The 21,595-nt window shown below is 46.3% G+C and overlaps 1 protein-coding gene across 1 annotated transcript in view; it reads right to left on the reverse strand.

Moving 5' to 3' along the window:
• Window positions 1-21,595, reverse strand: part of LOC147901264 (2-oxoglutarate (2OG) and Fe(II)-dependent oxygenase superfamily protein) — an 86,184-nt gene that overhangs the window by 33,996 nt on the left and 30,593 nt on the right. Inside the window, exons 8-9 of the mRNA XM_087375779.1 lie at window positions 4,811-4,830; window positions 550-596 (exon numbers count right to left, since the gene is read on the reverse strand). Of these exons, the coding sequence (XP_087231905.1) occupies window positions 550-596; window positions 4,811-4,830 (67 nt within the window). The remainder of the gene's footprint in view (window positions 1-549; window positions 597-4,810; window positions 4,831-21,595) is intronic.

Genomic DNA, 21,595 nt, shown 5'->3' on the forward strand with positions numbered 1-21,595 from the left:
ATCAGCAATATAGGAGGGCTCTAACAATGAAAGTTCCAACTCTCTAATCAAGATTCAACTCCCTTGTATCAAGCGCATTTGTGGAGTCCTAAGAGACCAGCTCAAAAGCTTAAAAGATTTCCTTGACAGGAAGGACCCATGGGCTTTGGCCCTTGATGGGACATTTCAAAAAATGGTGCCAAGGACCCTATTAGTATAATCACACTAGATATACTACGGCCATGCACACCACCTATTGTCAAATGGTAAGATGCCAAGCCTCAAGGAAGGCACCCTTAGTATATTTTTAAAGTATTCTCCAAAACACAAAAGATAAAAAACACTCAGACCTAAAAGAAACCGTCTTGCAGAAAATTGTGATTTAACAACCGTCTGAAACGCATTTTGCTGTTCACCATAACTGCTGGAATTTGTAGAAATCGGAGCCACTCTAATTGGAAAGATTATCTTCCACAGAGAAGCATAGATATAAAGAAACATTTTGCCGGTGATGACAAGACAAGTATGCAACTGACATGATCTTTAGGGGTGTGGGAAAAGAGAACATGCCTGAAGGGCACATGGTTCGGGATCTTGATTAACAAGTGTTAGCAAACCTGCAACAGGAGGACATGATTAGCGTCAACATGATGCAAAATAAAGGCTACAGAAGAATTACTTACAAAAGATACAGCAGATAAGTTTTTTCAATCCATGATTATTTCTGAAACACTATTGGATGAAAGGAAAATGCGAAATTTGAATGACCTGGAGAAATTGGATCACAGCATACATAAGGGTTTATATATTTGTTGGAACCAAAATGCCTCATTATAGACTGAGATTACAATGCATATATTAATACTTTGTACTGTAATGAAAAAGACAGAGGGAAAAAAACATTCGCTTAATGTTAATTATAACTAATTCCAGGCACTAGAAGCTGCTTTCCAAATGATATCATTTCAAATCACCTTGACGATGACTTACAGAAAATTGTGCACTAGTAATATTTACACCTGTAGCTAGATCTTCCACTATTTGGGATCGCACATGGTCTACTTGTAGCTTAATGGCAGACTCAACCCGTGGCTCGAATAGTGCATGATAAATCTGAGGACTTCCTGCACATAATGCTGAATATGATGGGTGATAAGCATCAAATAATTTAGCTCATGTATTTCCATCTTCAAGGCCTTGAGCTCCCTTTGCAGGAAAGGAAAATCTCACAAACAATAAGAATAGCCCAACAATAGAACCCATTGGTATAAGAGTGTATATCTGACTGGCATCAGCAAAAAAACTGGCTTATAGGGATCTTTGTCAAAGTCTACTACAATGCACCAGAAATGTCATTTGATTGAGGGTGTCAGGAAAGTTCTAATAGCATTTGAGCTTGCTTCAACCAGTCACCCAGGTTTGTTAGAGAGCACTCCATTCCACTCTTGCTTGATGACACTCCACCTCCCTGAAGTGTCTTGCCATACCCAGGGTCTCTGGTATACTTGGAATGATCGTTGTTTCTTTATAACTGCAAACAATGCATTTCTCAATTGACACCTTTCAGCAGCAGCCACAAGATGTTTAGTCCCTCTGGCAGCAGCACAGGTTGACAAAGAAAAGGCTTCATGGCTGCTCTTCCATAATAGATTTCGGAAGCAGGACTGTCATATTCCAGTAGATTATTTGAAAGAAAGATTTTAATATTTAACAGATCCATAATAAGGGCAGAACTGTCATTTTCCAGTAGATGGTTTGAAAGAAAGGTTTAATATTTAACAGATCCATAATAAGGGCAGAACTTCGTTGGGGGAGTCAATCTATGCCATCAATAAAACATCTTCTCAGAGTTACCATTAAGGAGTGAGCATGACAGCAACAGAGCTCTACTAAGATCCTGTAAAAACTAGACCCAAAACTAACTGCCATTTTAAGGCATTTTACTAAATTCTGATTTCAAACCATTTTGTAGAGCTTTCTCAAATCATCCATCAAGTCCTTACCTCTAATGTGCATCAGTTGGATATTGAAACAGCTTTCTTGAGTGGGAATTACAGGAAGAAGTTTTCGTGAGTCAACCTGCTGCTTTAGTTTTATTAGGACAAGAAACCAAGGTGTGCAGACTGTGTAAGGCACTTTATGGTCTCAAACAAGCTCCCAGCTTGGTATGAGAAGATTCATGCATACTTGTCAGGCGAATTTCAGAAATAGTCCGACTGAGAGCACACTCTATGTCAAAGAGGATCATGTGTTCTATTTGTGCTCATCTTATATGTGGACGGCATGTTGCTGACTTGGAATGATCAGAATGCAATTACAGCTTTCAAAGCTAATTGGCAGTACACATTTGATATGTCAGACTTGGGACAATTGCACTGTTACTTGGACATTCAGTTTGTGCAGTCTGACAAAGGCATGGTGATGCTGCAGTTGAAGTACACTCAGAAACTTGTGCATGAGTTTAGTTTTCAGAATTGCAAAGCTCATCTCTACTCCAGTGGAACCTGGGCTGAAACCTAGCTTGTAAAGTGCAGGGACCCATATAACATGGAAATGCACTGCCAGGCAGTGAGATGTCTCATTTATTTGTGCAACACAAGACTGGGTCAGCAAGTTTATGCACAGCCCCACTACTAAGCATCACCATGCTGTAAAGCGTATTTTCCTTCAACTTCAGGGTATACAAAACCTTGGACTGTTTTATGCAAGGGGGGGCAGCATGCATCTCATGCTTTCAGTGATTCAGACTGGGCAGGTGATGATGATACCTGGCAGCCCACCAATCGAATTACTGTTATCTTGGAATATCATGCATACCTTGGTTGAGTAAAAGACAACCCAGTGTTGCCCCCTGTACCTGTAAGCTGAGTACAGAGCATCTTTCAGCACCACAGTAGATAGTGTTTGGCTGACAAGGTTACTGGCCAATTTTCGTGTGTTTTAGCAGACACCCTACCACAATTTTCGCTGACAGTCTTAAGTGTTATGGCCGTTGCAGGGAATCCATTATTTCAAGCTCATACCAAGCACATTGAGATTCATTATCATTATGTCAGAGAGGCTTCGTGCAGGGGAGATCACAGTAATGTATTGCCCTACACAGGACAATGTTGCTGATCTGTTCACCAAGGAACTTTCCAGTGAAACGTTTGAAGCTTTTCGCAAAGTTTTAGGCTTGCTCCCTTTTGTGTGATTGATCCATTTCTCTGCATATATTCACACTATCACTCCAGGGGGGATTCATTAATTTATATGGGAGTGAGTCAGGTGACCCTATGGGGCATAGGTGTAGTTAATATTTATGTCATATAGACCTTAGGGATATCTTCCCTTACGTACTTTTCATTTTCCATACAATCTAATCTATACTGTTATTGTTCCTCATGTCACGACCTGCTGCCACCTGGGTGTGTGTGTATGTGTGTGTGCACGCGCACATACGCGCTCTATTCCAACACTTTCATGTTGGTTTTCTAGAGTCTTTTCAACCTTCCCATAGCTTTCTATGTTGGTTTTCTAGAGCTTATCAATCGTGACAAATTGTTTTTTTTTTTCTCTTCTAAGAAAAGTAGCATGTTTACTTCTCCAAAAATGCAGAGGGAGAACTAGAAAATAAAATGGCAAGCAAGCAAGAATTTGTCATGCGGGAAGATCATAATCCCATCTCAAATCATGAGCGAAATAAGAATAATTTATATAACCGCTAGGAAAGCCAAAACCAAATCAAATGGTGTGTAAGGCCACGCCCTCCCATACTTGAACAGCTGATGTCAATATCCCATCACCCCAGACCATACTTGAAGAGCAGAAAATTGTCATTGTCTCATGATCTCCAAGAAGCCTTGTCTCTTAACCTCCATCTAATAACCTCATCTGACATTGTTAAATCAATTACACAAATTCCTTCACTAGGATAATGCCAGAAATGATCCAGAATTTTGTTTGCACATTGCAAGCACGTTTCTAATGGTGATAGAATGATAGAAGTGAAATTACATCACAGAGATAATTCGATATTAAATATGCCTGTCACAGCAAATGGCATATATGGATGGAAATTTTAAAGTAGTGAAGGGTAGAGCACATAAGTTTCTGAGGGGTCGGAGGCATTGCGTTTTCTTTACCATCCTTGGGATCCACAGAAAGTGGCTTTACAAGAACCTATCACCTATCACCTAAAGTGTAAATGATCTTCAACAAAATCTAGGATAATCTCTTAACCTCCATCTAATAACCTCATCTGACATTATTAAAGCAATTACACAAAATCCTTCACTAGGATTTGAGCGATAACTTCTTCAAGCTGCCAACCAAAAAAGTATAATAGATGATTGTGTAATGATCAAGCAACGTGGAAACCTTGTTATACATTTTTTTACTCTATGCATTTGGAGCATCTTATGCACAATTGGGTACCATGTTTGTTGGACCAAGGACTCATAAAACCTGGCCAATTAAGCTAGCAACATGTTAGCATTCTGTACAAGTGGAGAAGCTGGCTGCACATGTATGCGCATATAGATACACAGATAAACTTATAATAGAAAATTTTTATTAGAACGAATCTAGACCACTATAGTTCTGAACACAAAGATATCTGGTTAGATTGAGTTAACATGTTAGTGCTAAGCCCATATCATTATTTTCCCCCATCAGTATAATGTTTACTGATATTCAGTACCTAGAATGTGAAATCAACCAATGTTTTGTAGCTGTGCATGTGTGTATCCACAGACATACTGAGTAGAATTCAAAGTCTGTACCCGCAAACAAAACAAATTCATCTACTTGTGAAACAATGATGAAATGATAGGAAATAAATGTGTCTTACCGTAGTCTGTATGTGCTCCACTGTAATTTCGAACCCCCCAACCATCCAACATGCACAAAGAGTCAATAACAATGGTCCAAGATTAACAATCAATTGACATATTTGACACCCATATAAAAGATACAAAATCTACAGTATTTGCCTAGCTTAATTCCTTCAAGTGATGCACGTTTGAAGAAACCCAAGTTTATAACAGCTTTTGCTTCCTTTTTTTATCAGCCATGTCAAGAAAAGAACTCTTACCATGAGCTAACATGTAAAGGCTCTGATACCTCAAATCAAACATGCTGTTTTTTATTTGAACCTGGAGTTGTTCCAGTAGTGATTCTTTTACTGACAAATGTCACCACAATTGACATAACTACAGGCAGCAGACTATCGAACATGAAGTCAGAAGTTACTTCACCAGGCCTTTCCCCTCTGTGAATCAAGCGATCTTCTTTACCCGTATCACAATGTGGCCATTCACCCAAGTGGCATAATCAAGGAAAGCCCAAGCCAAGGCTCCCTGGCCTGAGAAATCCTTACCAATGGAGGGAGAGGTAGTTTCCCTTGCAGAACGGATTACCTTCAGAGGGAGCTTTACTCCGGATAACTCCGCAACCTGGGGTACCGCGCGAGGAAGCTGGAGCCTCAGTAGCCGCAGAATCTTCCACAGGTACAATTGAGTACTGTAAGTTGACATTATAGAAAAGGACAGTCACATCTTGGAGATATTCCCGTCTTGCAATTAGTCCCCTCAGCCTGCCTCTACCCCCATCTCCCTTAAACCATTAGTGCTTCCTCCCAAATCCCGCACAAGATGGGCCCACTGGTTTCCATCAATGTCCCTTACCCTCAATATCCTCCTGAGAAGGGGAGGTCTTCTTCACTGTGCAGTCACATCGTATTTTCAGTGGCTGGATGCTTGGAATTACATGAATACTCCAGCCTCCATCTAGCTACCGCCATGCATTGGAGGTCACCTTTTGCTTACATCTGCTGAAAGGGGAAGGCGGTGGTCTGATACTTGGGCAATGCCAGCAACCAATCGACCTCCACTTGTTCACTGCAATCCCTCCATGAATAGAAAGCCAAAAAAATAGAGTGACCTTTCTATTTCTTCGGGATCTCCAAAGCCTCCGCCAGAAGACCCTCTACAAATCAGCAGCAACCTGATAACTCTCCCAATGAGGGGCCCTGGAAGGTCTCCAACCTCTACAACTGATATCTGGAACTTCCTGGCATTACTGACCGTGTAAGCAAAAAAAGGAAGGCTCTTCTCTTGGTTCCCTACAACAATCCATTCCCACTCTCTTGGGTCCCATTGAAGAAACTTTATCGGCACTCCTCCAAAAAGCCACAACCTCCAAGAACCCGACTTACAAAAAAAAGGAAGGCTTTCTCTTGGTTCCTTGCAACAATCCATTCCCACTCTCCTGGGTCCCACTGAAGAAACTTTATCGGCACTCCTCCAAAGAGCCACAACCTCCAAGAACCCGAAAGAGAAAGACGAGGGCTCGAATCAATATGTCATGCAGAGCCCTTGCCCTGATCCAAAAAGCCTATGATCTTGACAAGCTGAAAAGGCAAGCCTAAAAGAATATCCTCTAAAGAAATGACCAGCGTGCCACCTGCCTGTACATCAAAAACCAAGGCATCCTCATGTGCTCCCAAAAAAGCTATAACCTAGAGAGGAATGCCTGTCCTCGAGAAAGCCCCCATCCACACGGCGCAAACAATGGGCCTGTCATCTGTATCCACCCAATCAAGGGGGAGGGTTGCATCAATCTGAAGTATCCTCCCTGCACATCCTCTAAGGTGACTAACCATTTGTTGTTGGCGAACTTCTGGAAGCCTCTTGAAAGCTTTCCAAGAACCTACGGAGGTGGCACGCTGAGGAGAGGCCTCCAAGAAGATAGCAGTGTCATCCACTAACTTGTAATCCACGAGGTCCTCTTCCCTTCTGAGCGGAAGTCTGAGCCCAAGAATGTCAGCTCGAGACCTGAGAAAAATGCTTATAGCCTCAACCACAAAGAGGAAAAGAAAAGGAGCAAGAGGGCATCCCTGACGGACTGATCTGGAGATCTGAAACCTGTCTCCCCTAACCCCTCCTATGAGCACCTGGTTGTGGGGGGCTGACCTATATAAGGCCGAGACCCCTTTGATCCAAGCATATGAAAATCCAAAGTAATAAAGGGTGCCCTCCAAGAATTCCCAATCTACTTGTCATAGGATTTTTCAAAATCCAAGAGTAGAATTGCGAGCTTTTGACTGCTCTGCATGGCACACTGAGAAGCTTTCCAAATATATTATCAAAAATGCTTCTGCCATAAACAAACCCTGTCTGCGTATCATGAATAAGGTCAAGGAGTAAGGGATGCAACCACAGGAGGCAAATTGCTTTCGCTAGGATTTTGTAACAATTACCCAATAGAGTGATGGGTCTCCATTGCGATACTAAATTTCTGCAACCCCCTTTTGGGATTAAATGTATGAGACCCTCCACAACTGAGCTAGGCATCTCATCGGAGTCCCAAACGCCTTGCAAGGCTGAGGTGATGTGATCTCTAATCATATCCCAAAAGGTCAAGAAAAAGGAGGGTGTAAGCCCATCTGAACCTGGGCATTTCCCCTTATGAAGGGCAAGAAGAGCAGTCCTGAATTCTAGGTGGGTAAAAGGTGCATCAAGAGAGAGTCTCATATTTGGACTCACCAACCTAGGTGGCATCATCTACAACCACACTACCAGGATCTGCTGAAAGAAGGGAGGCATAAAAATCTGTAGCTATGCACATGACCGCATCTAGATCACTGCAAAACTCCATCTGAGTCAATAAGCTGAGAGACACTCTCTCTACTATGTCTAGGTCCATGAGTAGAGAAGAACTGCTTATTGACTCTACCTCCCATCTGTATCCAAAAGGACTCTCGTGTATGAAAGGCAAACTCTGCTCTCTGATCCAACAAAATCTGCTGATGAGCCCTTGCTGCAACAAGGCGCTCCTGAATCCGAGCATCAATTGGCCTCTTCTACTCTTCCCTCTGCAAAGCTGCCAACTGCTGTTGGCTCACACCAATCTCTCGCTTGAGAATCTCACATCTCCTGGTACTAGCAACTAGATGATAAAAGTCGCTAATATCAGAGAGGGTTGCTACCAAAAGTGAAGGGGAGGGCACTCCACCCTGCTCATGAGAAACACAGATCTACAGAGCTACCTTTGAGAGGTCCTCCTCTGCATAAAGTGTATCAGGAATCCTAATGCTCGTAGAACGTAATGCAAACTGATCCTCCTCTATCCAAGGCCCAATCATCAACATAAAATCGATCAATCCGTGCATAGATAGGCATCTGTGGCCTCCTATTCGACCAAGAAAATAGGAGTGACTATGACTGAGTGTGAGAAGCATCGTCAAGCCAAACATCTCTACCACTGAAAAACTGAAGAGGAAAGCATCCCACGTTGCCCTCTCCAAAGAATGGAAGCCGCCCACTCTGCCCCATTTTTTATCTGAGGGTAACTCTACCATGTTGAAGTCCCCTCCTATGACCCATGAATCTGCAATGGGGGCTCAGGAGAGCAACTCCTTCCAAAACAATACACGATCCCCTCTGTTACTAGGGGCGTAAAGATTCAGGAGTCCAACCTTGCGACCCCCGATCAAAAGAAGAACCCACTGGGCTCTAGAGCGTGAGATCACACCATGTCTGAGAACCAAGGGGACAAAAGACAAGTACCTCCCCTAGTACCAAGGGCAAGTGACCAAAAGATGTGACCTGAAAGTAGCTTTCCTGACTTTGTACAATCACTGGCATCCAGTTTGTGCTCCTGTAAGAGTAAAACATCAATAGAACCATCAGTAACACGTGGATGAAGCTGATTCCATATCATCTGTATGCGGCGGTGATGAGGGGCACCACCACGGCCCTATATGTTCCAACTTACAATCCTCATCGATGGGAGGATGTAGAAAGGAACATCTTACCCGACCTAGTGAAGTAAACAAACCCCTCAACAGGGGAAGACCTCCCGCTCAAAGAGCGAGGGATGGAACCAAGTGGCGAAAAATCAAGAGGAGAAAACACCCTGCCATCTGAAGAAGAAGACGCGCCCTATCAACATGGATCCCAATCACTGCCTCACCAAGAGTAGAGGGCCCACAGGTGTTTTTCGAAGGACATGATCCAGATCCAGCTTTCATTGTACGGCGACAGTCTTGTTTCCTACAAGATGTTCCCCTCACTCCTTTCAGAGCTGCTCATGCCTCAATAGACACGTCTTGGGAGATTTTGGCTAGCATTGCAGCTTGGCATATTTGGAGAGCCGAGTATACAGAGGCGATGGAGGGCATCTAGGTTCACCCTTCCCAGAGTATGGCCAGTATTTGGATTGACACAGTACACACTCTGATGGTCATTTGGGTGAGCATGCAGGGATCCTTTAGAGCAGCAACTGCCAGGAGAGTCACTTTTTTCAGAGTTTGGAGGGGATCTCATTTCTTCTCTGAGTTTCCTTCAGGGTTGAGATGGCATTTTCAGCCTCCGCCTTGTTTCTTTATTAGCTCACTTTGAGCTGTTTTTTCCTCATTCATTGCATGATGTACTCACGCATTTGAGCTTGCTCTCGCAGTTTTCATTCATACGTAATGAAGTAATTTTCTTGAAAAAAAAAAGAGTAGAGGGCACAAAGTCCTCCTCATGGAAATCTACCAGGGCTGAAAAGGAGTTCCTCTGAATCAGACCCGACACAGGGGTGCGGAGAATCCCTTCAGAGGGAAGCGAATCAACAGGGTACCCAACCCCCTTTCCTCTATCCAAGAGGGGAGCTGAAGACTGCTCCTAAGAACCCTGTGTCTGAAAAGCTGCAGAGGCCCCTCCAACCAAAGAATGTGCGATGTCGGGAAGAGGGGCTACCACTGGGACACGGAGAGGGGCAACTTCTGGGTCCGAGCGAGAGGCTGCAACTGGGGCTGCAAATGTAGCTCAAGCGTCTTGGACTGTGTGAGGTGCAACACTGGGAACAACCAAAATGGGAGACTCCAAAGCTCCTAAGGAGGTCGAGTCGAGGACGGTGGCCTCCTGAACTGTCGGGGGTGGAGGCTGCGTACGAACCGGGAGCCCAACGAAGTGTTGCAAGCGGCGGTGGGGGACGTTAAGGCACCGGAGGCAAGTGGCGGCGATACCGAAGGGGCACTCTAATGAGGAGGAGTGCTCTGTCGTGGAGGGGTAGTACCACCACCTTGCCTAGGTTGGGAAGTAGGCGCACGAGAGCTGTCCCAACCCCCTATCGAGGGCGAAGGGGAGCTGCTGTACCAGAAGGATTTTCGGGCCTTTCTTCTTCCTAGGACAATCCCTGGCAAAATGCCCAAGGGTCCTGCAGATCCTACATTGGTCCAGTCTACCTGCAACCTCCACTCTCTGTCAAAAGAAAGATCCATCCGGGCACTGGAGCAAGATATGATCATCTGAAATGTTAGGGTCTTTCGTACGGATCCTAGCTCTAGGGACCCCATCAGACTTGGTTGCCTCTGCAACTGTCAAGGGCAACCCAGGGAGGGGGGGGACCTCAATGACCATACTGAAGTGCTCCCCAATCACATGAAGAAGGCGATGGTAGACCTGGGGGAGCCGAGAAACCTGATAAAGAGCAAAAGTGCCTGCTTATCCTCCTCCATAGGGTCAAAGCCTAGAGAGAAGGCACCAAAGAAATGTCCCAGGTATAGAAAACGGGCCTGGAGCACGACACTCGCAACCTCCTGGAAAAAACCTCGTCCCAAAAGGCGAACATCTTTAAATCAAGGATGAGGTCTGGGGGAAGGGCCGCAAGCATCCAGTCTCCGACTTGAGATCTGGAAGGGTGAGACCCATAGATGCGCGCGATCAAAGTGTTCGAGCATTCAAGCTCTACATACTTCTTGAGCTACTGTAGCTCGTCTTTTGAAAATGTGATAGTTTTTGTGGCCAGTGGAGGTGGAGAAGGATTGGCTGAGGGAGGATTCATTGCCAATTGAGGTGAGAAGGCCGACTCGAACAAAAGAAAGCTCCGTCCATTCCAGAAAAGCTGCGGGAAGGAGAAAGGCGAAGAGGGGCAAGAAGAAAGAAAGAAAGAAAGAAAGTTTATTAAAGTCTTCGGGAGACCGTGAAGGTCTATGAGACTAAAGATAACTGATACAATGAGCATAACGGTGGTGGTCTCAAAACGGGCCAACCAACCGTTTCTACAAAAAAGAGGTTATGAAGGACTGTGTGTCTAGTCCTGATACAAAAAATATGTGTCTACCTCCAAATGATACAAAGAAGAAGAAGGGGGGGGCACCAAAAATGGGGCAGAGGGGGGAGATACAGTATACATGTGCAGGTGGTGGTCGTCAGAGACCAATCATAGAGGGGCCGTCAAATGAAAAGTCGGAAAAAACCCTGCGATAGATGATTGGCCTCTGACGTCATGCGGCCTAGTCGAGCTCGGTCGTCGGGGGCGGCGGGTGGCCCTGTGGATGAGGGCAACGGTAACCCCAGTGGGGCGGGCCGAGAGCAGAGACGAGATGTCATGGACCTGGATGTGTGAGTCTGTCCGCTGACGCAGCTGTCGTGGCTCTGGCTCTCGCTCACGTCCGCGTCGTCGGCTAGACTGAGAAGAGGTATCCTATGACTGAAAGAAGTCAGTGATAGGCCGTTGGGTGTCCTCACACTGTGTGTGCTGCTCGTGTCGCCGTGCTCGGAGAGAAGTATCTCGGTGGCGGGTCATCTCATGTAAGAAAGCGGCTAGGCATCGCTGATCCAAGAATTGCAGCATGTGTGGGAGGGAGCCGAATCCGTTGCGGAAGAGGCAGTGGTATCAGCCTCGAATGGCATAATAGATAGGACATCTGAAAGCAAAGTGCTCCTCCGACTCGATCTCCTGCAAGTCGCAAAGTGGGCAAAGGCGGTCCTCTCGTGGGATACCCTCTGCACGTCCACTCTCGATCCGTAATCGGTGTGACGAGACCCTAAACTGACCGAGGGAGATCCGGAGCGCATGTGTTAGATGAAGTTGTGTGTAACCCGGAGGTGTGATGAAGCCCTCCTGTGAGATCTGGAGGCAGTGTCGGCCGTAGAAGTCGAGCTTCACAGGAAGCTCGGAGTGAAGAAACCATGTTCGCCAGGTGTGGAGCTAGAGCAGATCCGCCCGAATGAGCCGATTGACCTCCTGGTCAGTGGGGGAGAGAGGAGATGGTGGAGCGTCGAGGCTGTACTGAAAAGGAGGCAACCGGTCTAATAAGTCGAGGCCCAGTCAGGTGAACCAACTGGAAAGACGACTATACCAGCATCCCTGGTCCCCATCAACGGATAAGGCCATAGAGGAGGATAGGGCTAACCAAGGTAGGCGGAGGCGACCGTCAGCGGAGGAGCCAAAATCCCTGACTCTGTGGAGGTAGGTAATAGCCTGAAAAGCCGCATCAAGCTGTAGGGGTGAGGCGCTGAACTCTGCTAGAATGATCTGGTGTGGTACCGATGGTTTGCTACGGATCATCCGAGCAAACATCAGTATCTGTAGGCGCTCAACTCGAGCCCACTCTGTGTCTGAAAGGTCGACTCCCCACCAAGGGCTACCGTACATGCCTGCTGGGCGGACCAAAGAATCAAAAAGGAGACACTTGGTCCGCGGGTCCTGGAAGTGGGAGTGGTAGCACTGTCGCTCCAGCCTGGCAAGAGCGGCGTATCCCCGGCTGATCCTGGCCTGCATGGCCGGGCGCATCGTGAAGATCGGGCCTGAGAAGACAACGCCCAAGTATGTGTAGGAGTCAACTATCTCAACAGGGTCGCCGGCGAAGAGGAACTGCTCTCGGTGCATAGCGGGTCTGGAAGTGTGGAAGATCATCACCTTGGTTTTCCCAAGGTTGACCTTCAAGTCATGTGTATCACAGAAGACCTGAAGTCCAGTAGCAGAAGAGGATAGTAGTACTACATCGTCTGCGTATAGGAGAATCTGGATGGCAGTCTCCGCAAGAGAGCAGCCTGCACCTCCGAGTGTCCTGATGGTGGTCTCGAGCTCGTCGATGTAGAGGCCAAATAGAGCCGGTGACAAGGGACATCCTTGTTTAACTCTGATAGTGCTCGTGATCTCTGGGGTCCAGCTGGTGCCAATCCTGACCTGCCCCGTCACCCGCTCATAGAGAGCTACTACTGCCCAGATAATCGCCGAGTCGTAGCCTAACTCCTGCAGACGTCTGATGAGTCGGGCGCGGGAAACGGTGTCGAATGCCTTGCGGAAATCCACAAAGCAACAATATACTCTCTGTCTCCTATGTCTGGCCTCCTCAATGATCCCTCTAAGTGTAAAAATGTGATCGTAAGTCGAGTGATCCGTCCTGAAGCCGGCCTGTCCGGATGCCCTGAGCCCTTGTACCTCTGCGCGAGCACTGACCTCGCCATCTAACACTAATGCATAGATCTTGGACATAACATGTCCAACCATGATGGTCCTGTAATTCCCTGGATCCATGGGATCTCCTGCTTTGTGGATGGGTGTGATAGTGTTCAGGGTCCAGGCTCTTGGGAACCCGTGGCAGACAGCTTCATTGAACAGCGTTGCCAGGATGGGGGCTAGAGTTTTGATGCCATAGGCAACAAACTCTGTGCATAGGCCCTCATGATCCTTAGCTCGACCGTTATGAAGCTTATGCGCTGCGTGGGTGACTCCCTGGGTTGTGAAGAGGATACAAGAATTGGGGCGGGGGGTGGCTGAGAGGTCGGGAGGAGGCAGGGATATCATAGAGTGTGCGTGCGTAGGTGTGCCAGAGGGAAGTGTCCGTGAGGGGGGAGGGGGGTCGGCGTTCTAGGAATTTCCTCCAAAAATCCTTGGAGTTGCTACTAAACAGAATGTTCAGTAGCGTATCCTCATTCTGGCGCACGAAGGCTAGCTTCTTGCGACGGACTAGTCGACGATAATCCCTGGTGAGACGTGGGTTGGCCCTAGCGTTTCGCTAGGTCGTGAGTCGGAGTGTGCAGCGTAATGCTTTGCACTCGTCATCATACCATCTGTTGCAAGGGGTGGAGCCAACGGGTGGAGGGCGGGTGGACCGAGTAGTGGAAGGAAAGATGTGGCGGGCTGCATTGTGAAGGGAGTGGGTGATAAGGGTGGCTCGGTGATCTAGAGAGGGTATGGTGTCTATGTGTCTGAGGAGGGAGGCTAGGTGGGCTAAGTAATCAGGTGAGAGGTTATGATCAAAGTGTATATCATGATAGGCAGTGTAGTGCGGGGTGTGGCTGGAGGGGCTCGAGACGCAAGAGGAGAGAGGAGGAGAAGGGGTCAGAGGAGAAAGCAAGCAGGAAGGGGGTTGAAAGGGCGCGGAAGAGGGTAGGAAGAGGAATGAAGAGAGGTGAGGGGAGGTGGGCTGAGGGTGGGGGAGGGGTGGGGGGGGGGAGGCGGGGGGGAGAGAAAGAAAGGCGAGGGGAGGCGGGCTGAGGGTGCGGGAAGAGGGGACTGGAGGGCGGGGGAGGGGGGCAGGTAGGCAGCTAAGGGAGGGACGGGGTAGGCAGAGAGGGAGGGGAAGGGAAGGGCTGAGAAGAGGGAGGGGAAGGGAAGGGCTGAGGGAGAGGGAGAGGGAGATGGAGAGGAGAGGGCTGGGCTGAAGAGTAGAGAGGGGGAGGGAGCAGCGTGGAGCGGGGAGCGGGGAGGAGCAGCAGCGATCCACTCACATACCATTCGCATACCTTCTTGACTTTCTCATAGTCAATACGGACACCATTTATTGAAATGACATGTCCAAGGTATGTGAGTTCTTGCTTCAAGAACTCACATTTTCTCTCTTTAACATAAAGGGTTTTTTCCCGAGTATGGATAGCACTATCTGTAGATAGCATCCATGCTTAAATCAAGATGTCATCGAGAAAGACCACTATAAACTTTCCCAGATATGGTCGAAATAAATTGTTCATCATCTACTAAAAGGTTGTTGGTGCATTAGTGAGTCCAAATGGTAATACCAGGAACTATAATGACCAAATCTTGTACGAAATGCAGTCTTAGAAACGTCTTTCTCAAATATCCATATCCGATGATAGCCCATTCTCAAATCAATATTAGTGAAATACTTAGCTCCGTAGAGCTGATCAATGAGATCGTCCATCCGAGGCAACGGATATTTGTTCTCAATCATTAATCAATTAAGACCCTAGAGTCTTTCTTCCTCACCAGGAGCACTGGTGCACCCCAAGGTGACTTGCTAGGTCTCACTTGATCCATCCGGAGGTATTCTTGAAGTTGATGTGCAATTTCATCCTCGGTTGAACTTGCCCTGTAGGGTTACCTGAACACAAGCTGCACACCAGGCAAGTGATCCGATGGTCAACAAGCCTTACCCATTGGCAGTTCCTTTGGAAACACATCTGACTATTCTGAGACAATCTCACATTCTCTCTCGCTGCGGAGAACTCCAAAAAAAACCTCAAGATTCAAGCGCCACCAATTCTCTAATCCATCCTCTTGCATGCAATCACCCACAAGCAATTGCAACAGGCAAACAAAACATTCAAAGCTCTAGAATCAAGAAGATAGAGTTCACTCTGATACCAAATGAAACAGCCTCTAAGCTAGGGATCTAGGATCTTCTCTAATCTCCATGCTAACCTGCAAGCGTAGATCAACACCAAAATACAAACACAAGGACTCATGTGGTACTTAGGATCACCCCCTAGCTAGAGGTCAGGCAACCTCCGACCGTAGTCCATACCGGTAAGGCTACGCGTCCCATACCGCGCAATCCCATTTGTGCACTATCTCAAGGTTAGGACACATGACCATAGGTTAACCTGACCTCCATAACACTAGCCTAACTATGTCCATGTGTGAACAAACAGGCTGGTCCGCCTATCCAGATCTTTCTCATTCTCATCACAGTAGCAACCAAGGTTGGACTTATCTCAGTTTCTGTACACATTGTACACATGTCATAGGAGATGATTGTATGAAGACAGGGACATCTTGCACATATTTGGTAGGAGATCATGCTACTTTGCAGAGCCGCTTGGTTGTTGCTTAAGAGATTCCCATGCAACTGTAGAAAGAGTGTAGGGCCTTCCTCATGGGATTGTAGCACGTCTGGTTGATAGTATCTATGAGATGGAATTACATGCCACCTCATATCTTTCTCCGACATGCCTCAAGGTTAGGATCTGTCCTTGCTGGACTACCCATCTCATGTGGCTTTTGTATTCTTTCTTTTGTAGTTTTCTCATAATAGGGGTGAATGCATAGTGCCCTCCCCACATGATTATGAGATGATTATTTACTTGGGTTCAGCATCCCTCCATCCCTTCTTTTAAGAAGTAATATTGCAATTATTTTGGAAACATCACTCGTACATTTATTTTTTTTAAACCCTTAACTCCCACAGTATATGAAAACTACTACTACACAAATAATTAGAGTAATGTGCACGTGTGCCTAAAACTCCTACTAATCGCTTATCAGCTCTGCTTCCCCCACATACTCCCACATATTCTACAACTCCTACTACACAAATAATCAGAGTAGTATGTGCGTGTGTCCACGCATACATACTATTGGTCGCCCCTCCCCAGCCAGTTGCTGCACCTTCTCTTCGTAGCTTAGTGGCTCTCCTTCCCCCACATTTTTTACTACAGCCCCGTTGTCTTCTTGTCAATGCCTACTTTTTTTTTTTAAGGAACCTTATATTAATGCTTGAAAGAAAACCTCATACAAAACAGCAGCCCCGAAGGTGCTGAGTATGGAAAAACAGGAAAAGGCTGCAAAAAGAAACCAGCCTATTCCAGAGAAACCCAGCTCACTGCCTAGGGAATCTCTAGTACATGGGCTAACAGTAAAGTAGGGGGACTATACAACCAGTGAATGGCTCTGTACTCCTTTGGGAGCCCTGGGAAGCAAAGCGTAACTGAGTGCCAAGCTCTAGTGGATCCACTCTCGCACTCTAGTGCCAAGCTCGCCTAGATCCACCCTCGCACCTGTTGCCTTGTGGGTGTGAGGCCCACAATTCTGCCCACAATCGCCTTGTCCTGAAGGTACTGAACTGCTTGCTGAGCCTGTTGTTTGTCGGTTGGAGAAAGAAGGACCTTAACGGCTATCGGATTTGAGGTTGCTGCCATAGAACCCCTCTGGCCAAACTGAAGGTCACCACCAAGATCCTCTTTCTTCTGCCGAACCCAAAAGCTCTTGCTGTTGGTGAAGAAATGAAGGAGAGTGGGTGAGGGGGAATGGGAATGGACGATGCAGGAGGACGTAGGTGAAGAAGGGAGGAGGGAAGCGGGCAAGACGGAGAAGCAGCATGGGGGTCAAGAAGAGGGCGCACGAGAGTGTGGAGGGGGATGGGAGCACAGGGGAAAGAAGAGGAGGCAGGAGGGGGCGAAGAGAAAGGCGGGGGTGAAGGGGCGGGAGGGTGGTGAAGAGGGGGCGGGGGGAGGAGGAGGAGGAGGATGGCAGGAGGACGAGGCGGGTGGCGGGCTGAGGCGGGTGGCCAGCGAGCAGGAGGCGGAAGGGGAGGCAAGGGGGCGAGGGGGCGGATGGGCTAAGGAAGAAGAGGCAGAGAGGAGACGGGCGGAGGCTAGAGCGGGGTGGAATGTCGAGGTGAGACGGAGGACGGGGAGGAGGTTAGGGGTGGAAAGGAGGCGAGGCGGCGAGGAGGTGAGGCGGAGAGGAGTAGGGGCAGGATGGCGATGGCGGGCAGCAGGAGCCAGGTCTGTGAGCAGCAGGTCGCTTCTTTAGCATAAGGACTTCGATTTCAGCCTGCTCTTTTGGCTGAGTTCTTGGCATCTGACAAAGAACCCATGGATATCACCATGTTTGGCTACACAGGCTTGTCAATACCTACTTCCGCATGCCCCCCCACTGTCAGATATCCAGAGCAGAGTTTTGCTCTGCAAGCTAGTTGTGAAGGGATCATTGCCAAGGAATGAGCTTTGAGAAGAGTTTTTCTTACATGATATTCATTCTTGTATTCCCTCCTAAGGCGGTGATTTGTTAGAAAATAGTAGGTGCATTTTCATTTCTGCAAATATCAGGATGCCTTCTACTCCCCTTATGACAGCTACTAAGAAAGCATGGTGTAGTTTCAAGAACTTCTCGAGGCAGATTCTTGCACACCATATGAGATTGATAGACAACCTATTATGCGGAATGAGTCCCCTATCGTGTAGCTATCCCCTTGAAGTTGACCACAGGAGTTGGAGGTCAGGCCAGACCTATCAAATGGATGGGTCTCTCTTCAAGTGCAAGCATCCCTCTCTCCACTATGTATACCTTGACCTTCAATATTCTGCCGGGGGCAGGATATTGAGGCTTCATGATGACAAGCAGGCCAAGGTTATTTGGGCGGATCACATGCCTTATGGGTCGATTCATCCCTTCTACTATATATCTTACTTGGGATAAGTAGCCTGGCTGTCCTTGACTGGCCCTCACACATTTTATGAGTGTGGACTCATCATGGGATACCAAGGTCACCATCATATTATTCACTTCTTCTTATGAGTGTTGTTCCAATTTCACAGCTTAGATCCACTTAGAGAACCAATGGATACGAGCTGGAAGATCATTGCCAGTATCACTACCTAGCACATCTAGAGAGCTGGATGCATAGAGGCATTAGGGAGCATACATGTTTATCCTTTTCAGCCTGTTTATTGCATCTGGACCGATATCGTGCATACACTGACAACTACACAGTTGAGGGCCTGCTGTTTCAAAGTAGCAACTGCGAAGAGGAGAATTTCCTAAAAGCTTCTTCTTTGAGTCACATCTGGTTTGTTTTAACCTTTCAGCCACCTTCGTGACCTTTTCATGCTGTATTGATACCTTGACTCCTTGTACTCATGTATCAGTTCTTTCATTACTTAATTGAATTATTGTCTTGAAGCACCTCAATCCCTAGAAAGTAGTGCCATGATCCAAGGTCCGTCATCTCGAACTGTTTCTTCAAGGATCTCCTTGATTTTCTCCTCACTATTACTGATTAGAACATAGAATATAAGTATGCCTCTCTTCCCTCATTCCCAACAGAGATACAAGTTGGAATTTGAAGGACTTATGAACAATTTAATCAATCTAAAAAACTACATATGCCTTCATAAGACTAGAATATATCTATTCTTACAATGTGTGTAGCACGCCCTTGGGGCTTGTTTCAGCTCAGAGAGTTATCCGCTCAAAGTTGAAACCCTGAAGGTTATTCCACATGAACTATTTCCTCAAGGTCCCCACTTAGAAAGGTTTTTTTTTTTTTTTTTCAAGAAAGAGACTTCTATTAAGTAAGAGAAAAAACCCGCGAGAGCAAGCTCAAAGTGGAATACATCATGAAATCATGAGGATAAATAAAAAACCCCCTCAGAGTGAGGTGGAAAACAACCAAGGCTGAGGCTGAAAGTGCCACCTCAACCCTGTAGTAGTCTCAGAGAAGAAAGGAGAATCCTTCCATTCCCTGAAGAAAGAAGCCCTCCTAGCTGAGGCTGCACGGGAGTCTCCCTGCATACCCGTCCATACGGCCATCAAAGTATGGGTGTATGTCCAGATACTAGCCAATGTGTGTGAGGGATGAACCTGAGTACCCTCCAAAGCCTCTGTGCATCTGGCTCTCCAGATATGCCAGGATGCTATGCTCGCTAGAATCTCCCAAGAAGTATCCACAGAGGCATGTACAGCTGTAAAAGGAAGGTGTGGTACCACATCCAACGAACAGGACTCAGTCTGATGACGTCGAACCGAAATGGCCCAAGAGGAGTCAAATCTCTCATAGAATACCTGAGGCCCTGTAAGAGAAAGCCAAGCCACTGAGCCCCATGTCATAAAGAATGAGGAGTGGGCAAAGTGACTGAAAATCCTGGCTACCCCCATCCAAATCATCCTCGCCTGTCTGCAATCCCATAAGCAATGCTGAATGGTCTCCGAAGCAGAGAGACAACGAGGGCAAGTAGGGTCGGCTCCGAACCTGGACCTCCAAAGGTTCACTGCAATCCCACCATGGATAGAGAGCCAAAAGAAGATAGTGATCTTTCTATTCCTATGGGTATGCAACAAAAGAGAGCGGATCATGAAAACCCAAGGCTGATCCTCTTGCATGAACTGCAACATCATTCTCCCCCTATGAGCAAGTATATGCACTTTTTTTTTAATGCCAAAAAATCTCCATCATAGCAGACATAAAGGAAACCAGATCTGCCTTAGTAAACATAATGAGGGACAGATAGAATTATATGTATGCTATCAAAATGGATTGCGTTATTCGCAAACGAACATGTAATGGCCAAGTTGCAAGCTTCCAATATTCAAGTTTTTTCCTTAGCTTTGTGAGCACCCAATCAGTTTGTTGAGAACGAGTGAGCCCCCAACCTAGAGGATAGCCAAGATGTCGAATCAATTGAGAAGGTGGAACAATTTCCCTAGGCCACAAAAGACTATGCCAGTCTTTAGCATGCAACGGCAATAGCTTGGATTTCTGCAAATTCACATGAAAACCAGCAACTAAGCCATATGTGGAAAGAGCCTGCATAATCAAGGAGAGATCACTTTGAGTATTTTTCGGGGTTAAGAAAGAATCATCAACATATGCTTGAGCGATCATGCTACGGCTGCCAAGAATTTCAAATCCATGCAACATCCTTGTGTCCAAAAGGTGGTCCATATATTGAAGCATTGGATGAGTGGCTATGGCAAATAGTAAAGTCTTGAGGGGACAGCCTTGCCGAACAGAACAACCAAGAGTTCAGGTTGTAGAAATATCTCCCGAAAGTATGCAAGCAGCTTTACTATCTTGATATAGCCAATTGATAACTTGCTGCATTTTTGTGCCAAATCCCAAGGCCTGCATTGTTTGTGAAATAAAGTCCCATTGAACAGTATCAAAAGCTTTGGCAATATCAACTTGCAATAGCAAAACATCCTACTGCATATATTTAGCATATTCTATTCCAACATAGGCATTAGCAATATTGTCTGTGATATCCCTACGAGGAACAAAACCATATTGCGCAGGATGCAACCCATCATGCAAATAGCCTTTTATCCAATCAACAATCATTTTGGTAGTAAATTTATAAATAACTGGTCTCCAATCAGCCAAAGATTCACAGATTTGCTTTTTTGGAAGGAGTTTAACAAGACCTCTCTTCCATGTGTCTGGCATTTTCTGATTTTGCCAAGCAGAATTCACCATATGCAGCAAAGTATGCTTCAAAAGAGGCCAATATTCTTTAAAAAACTCAACTGTAAGGCCATCCCATCCTGGAGATTTCCATCTACCATAGGATTTGATTGCATCTGACAATTTCCTTTCAATAAAAGGTTCCTCCAATTCCAAAGCTTGACTAGTGGAGATAATAGGAGAAACATGCTATTAAAGTAAATTTCTTGCAGACAAAACCTGCTGTGAGGGAGGATATGCATAAAGTAAATTTCTTGCAGACAAAACCTGCTGTGAGGGAGGATATGCATAACCAAACTGCTAAGAGAAATGATGTACACAAACAGAAGCAAGCTGTGACCGTCATGTAGTCCATGAACCATCAGGCATAAGCACCCTGCAAATGTTTGTTTTTAATCTCTTCTGATGCAAGCTTTTAAAAAATTGTTTGAAAGAACAACCTTTATCTATGAAAGCTCTTTGTCTTGCTCTGGTCTCCCATTTAGTAAGTTTCCTGTGATCATTGATTTGGAGACAATGTTTAGCTTGGCATAGTGTTGTTTGCTCATGCAAGAACAAAGGACGAAAGTGACTGAGTTCAGTGAGGTCTTGGCAAGTCAATTTAGCCTGAGCAACAGTTTCCCTCAGAGTCTTTACATAACCTCTAATTACAAC

Source organism: Dipteris shenzhenensis, chromosome 6 (genome assembly GCF_047967505.1).
Source record: "Dipteris shenzhenensis isolate YYH24624 ecotype China chromosome 6, Dip_SZ_1.0, whole genome shotgun sequence".
NCBI classification, from domain to species: domain Eukaryota; kingdom Viridiplantae; phylum Streptophyta; class Polypodiopsida; order Gleicheniales; family Dipteridaceae; genus Dipteris; species Dipteris shenzhenensis.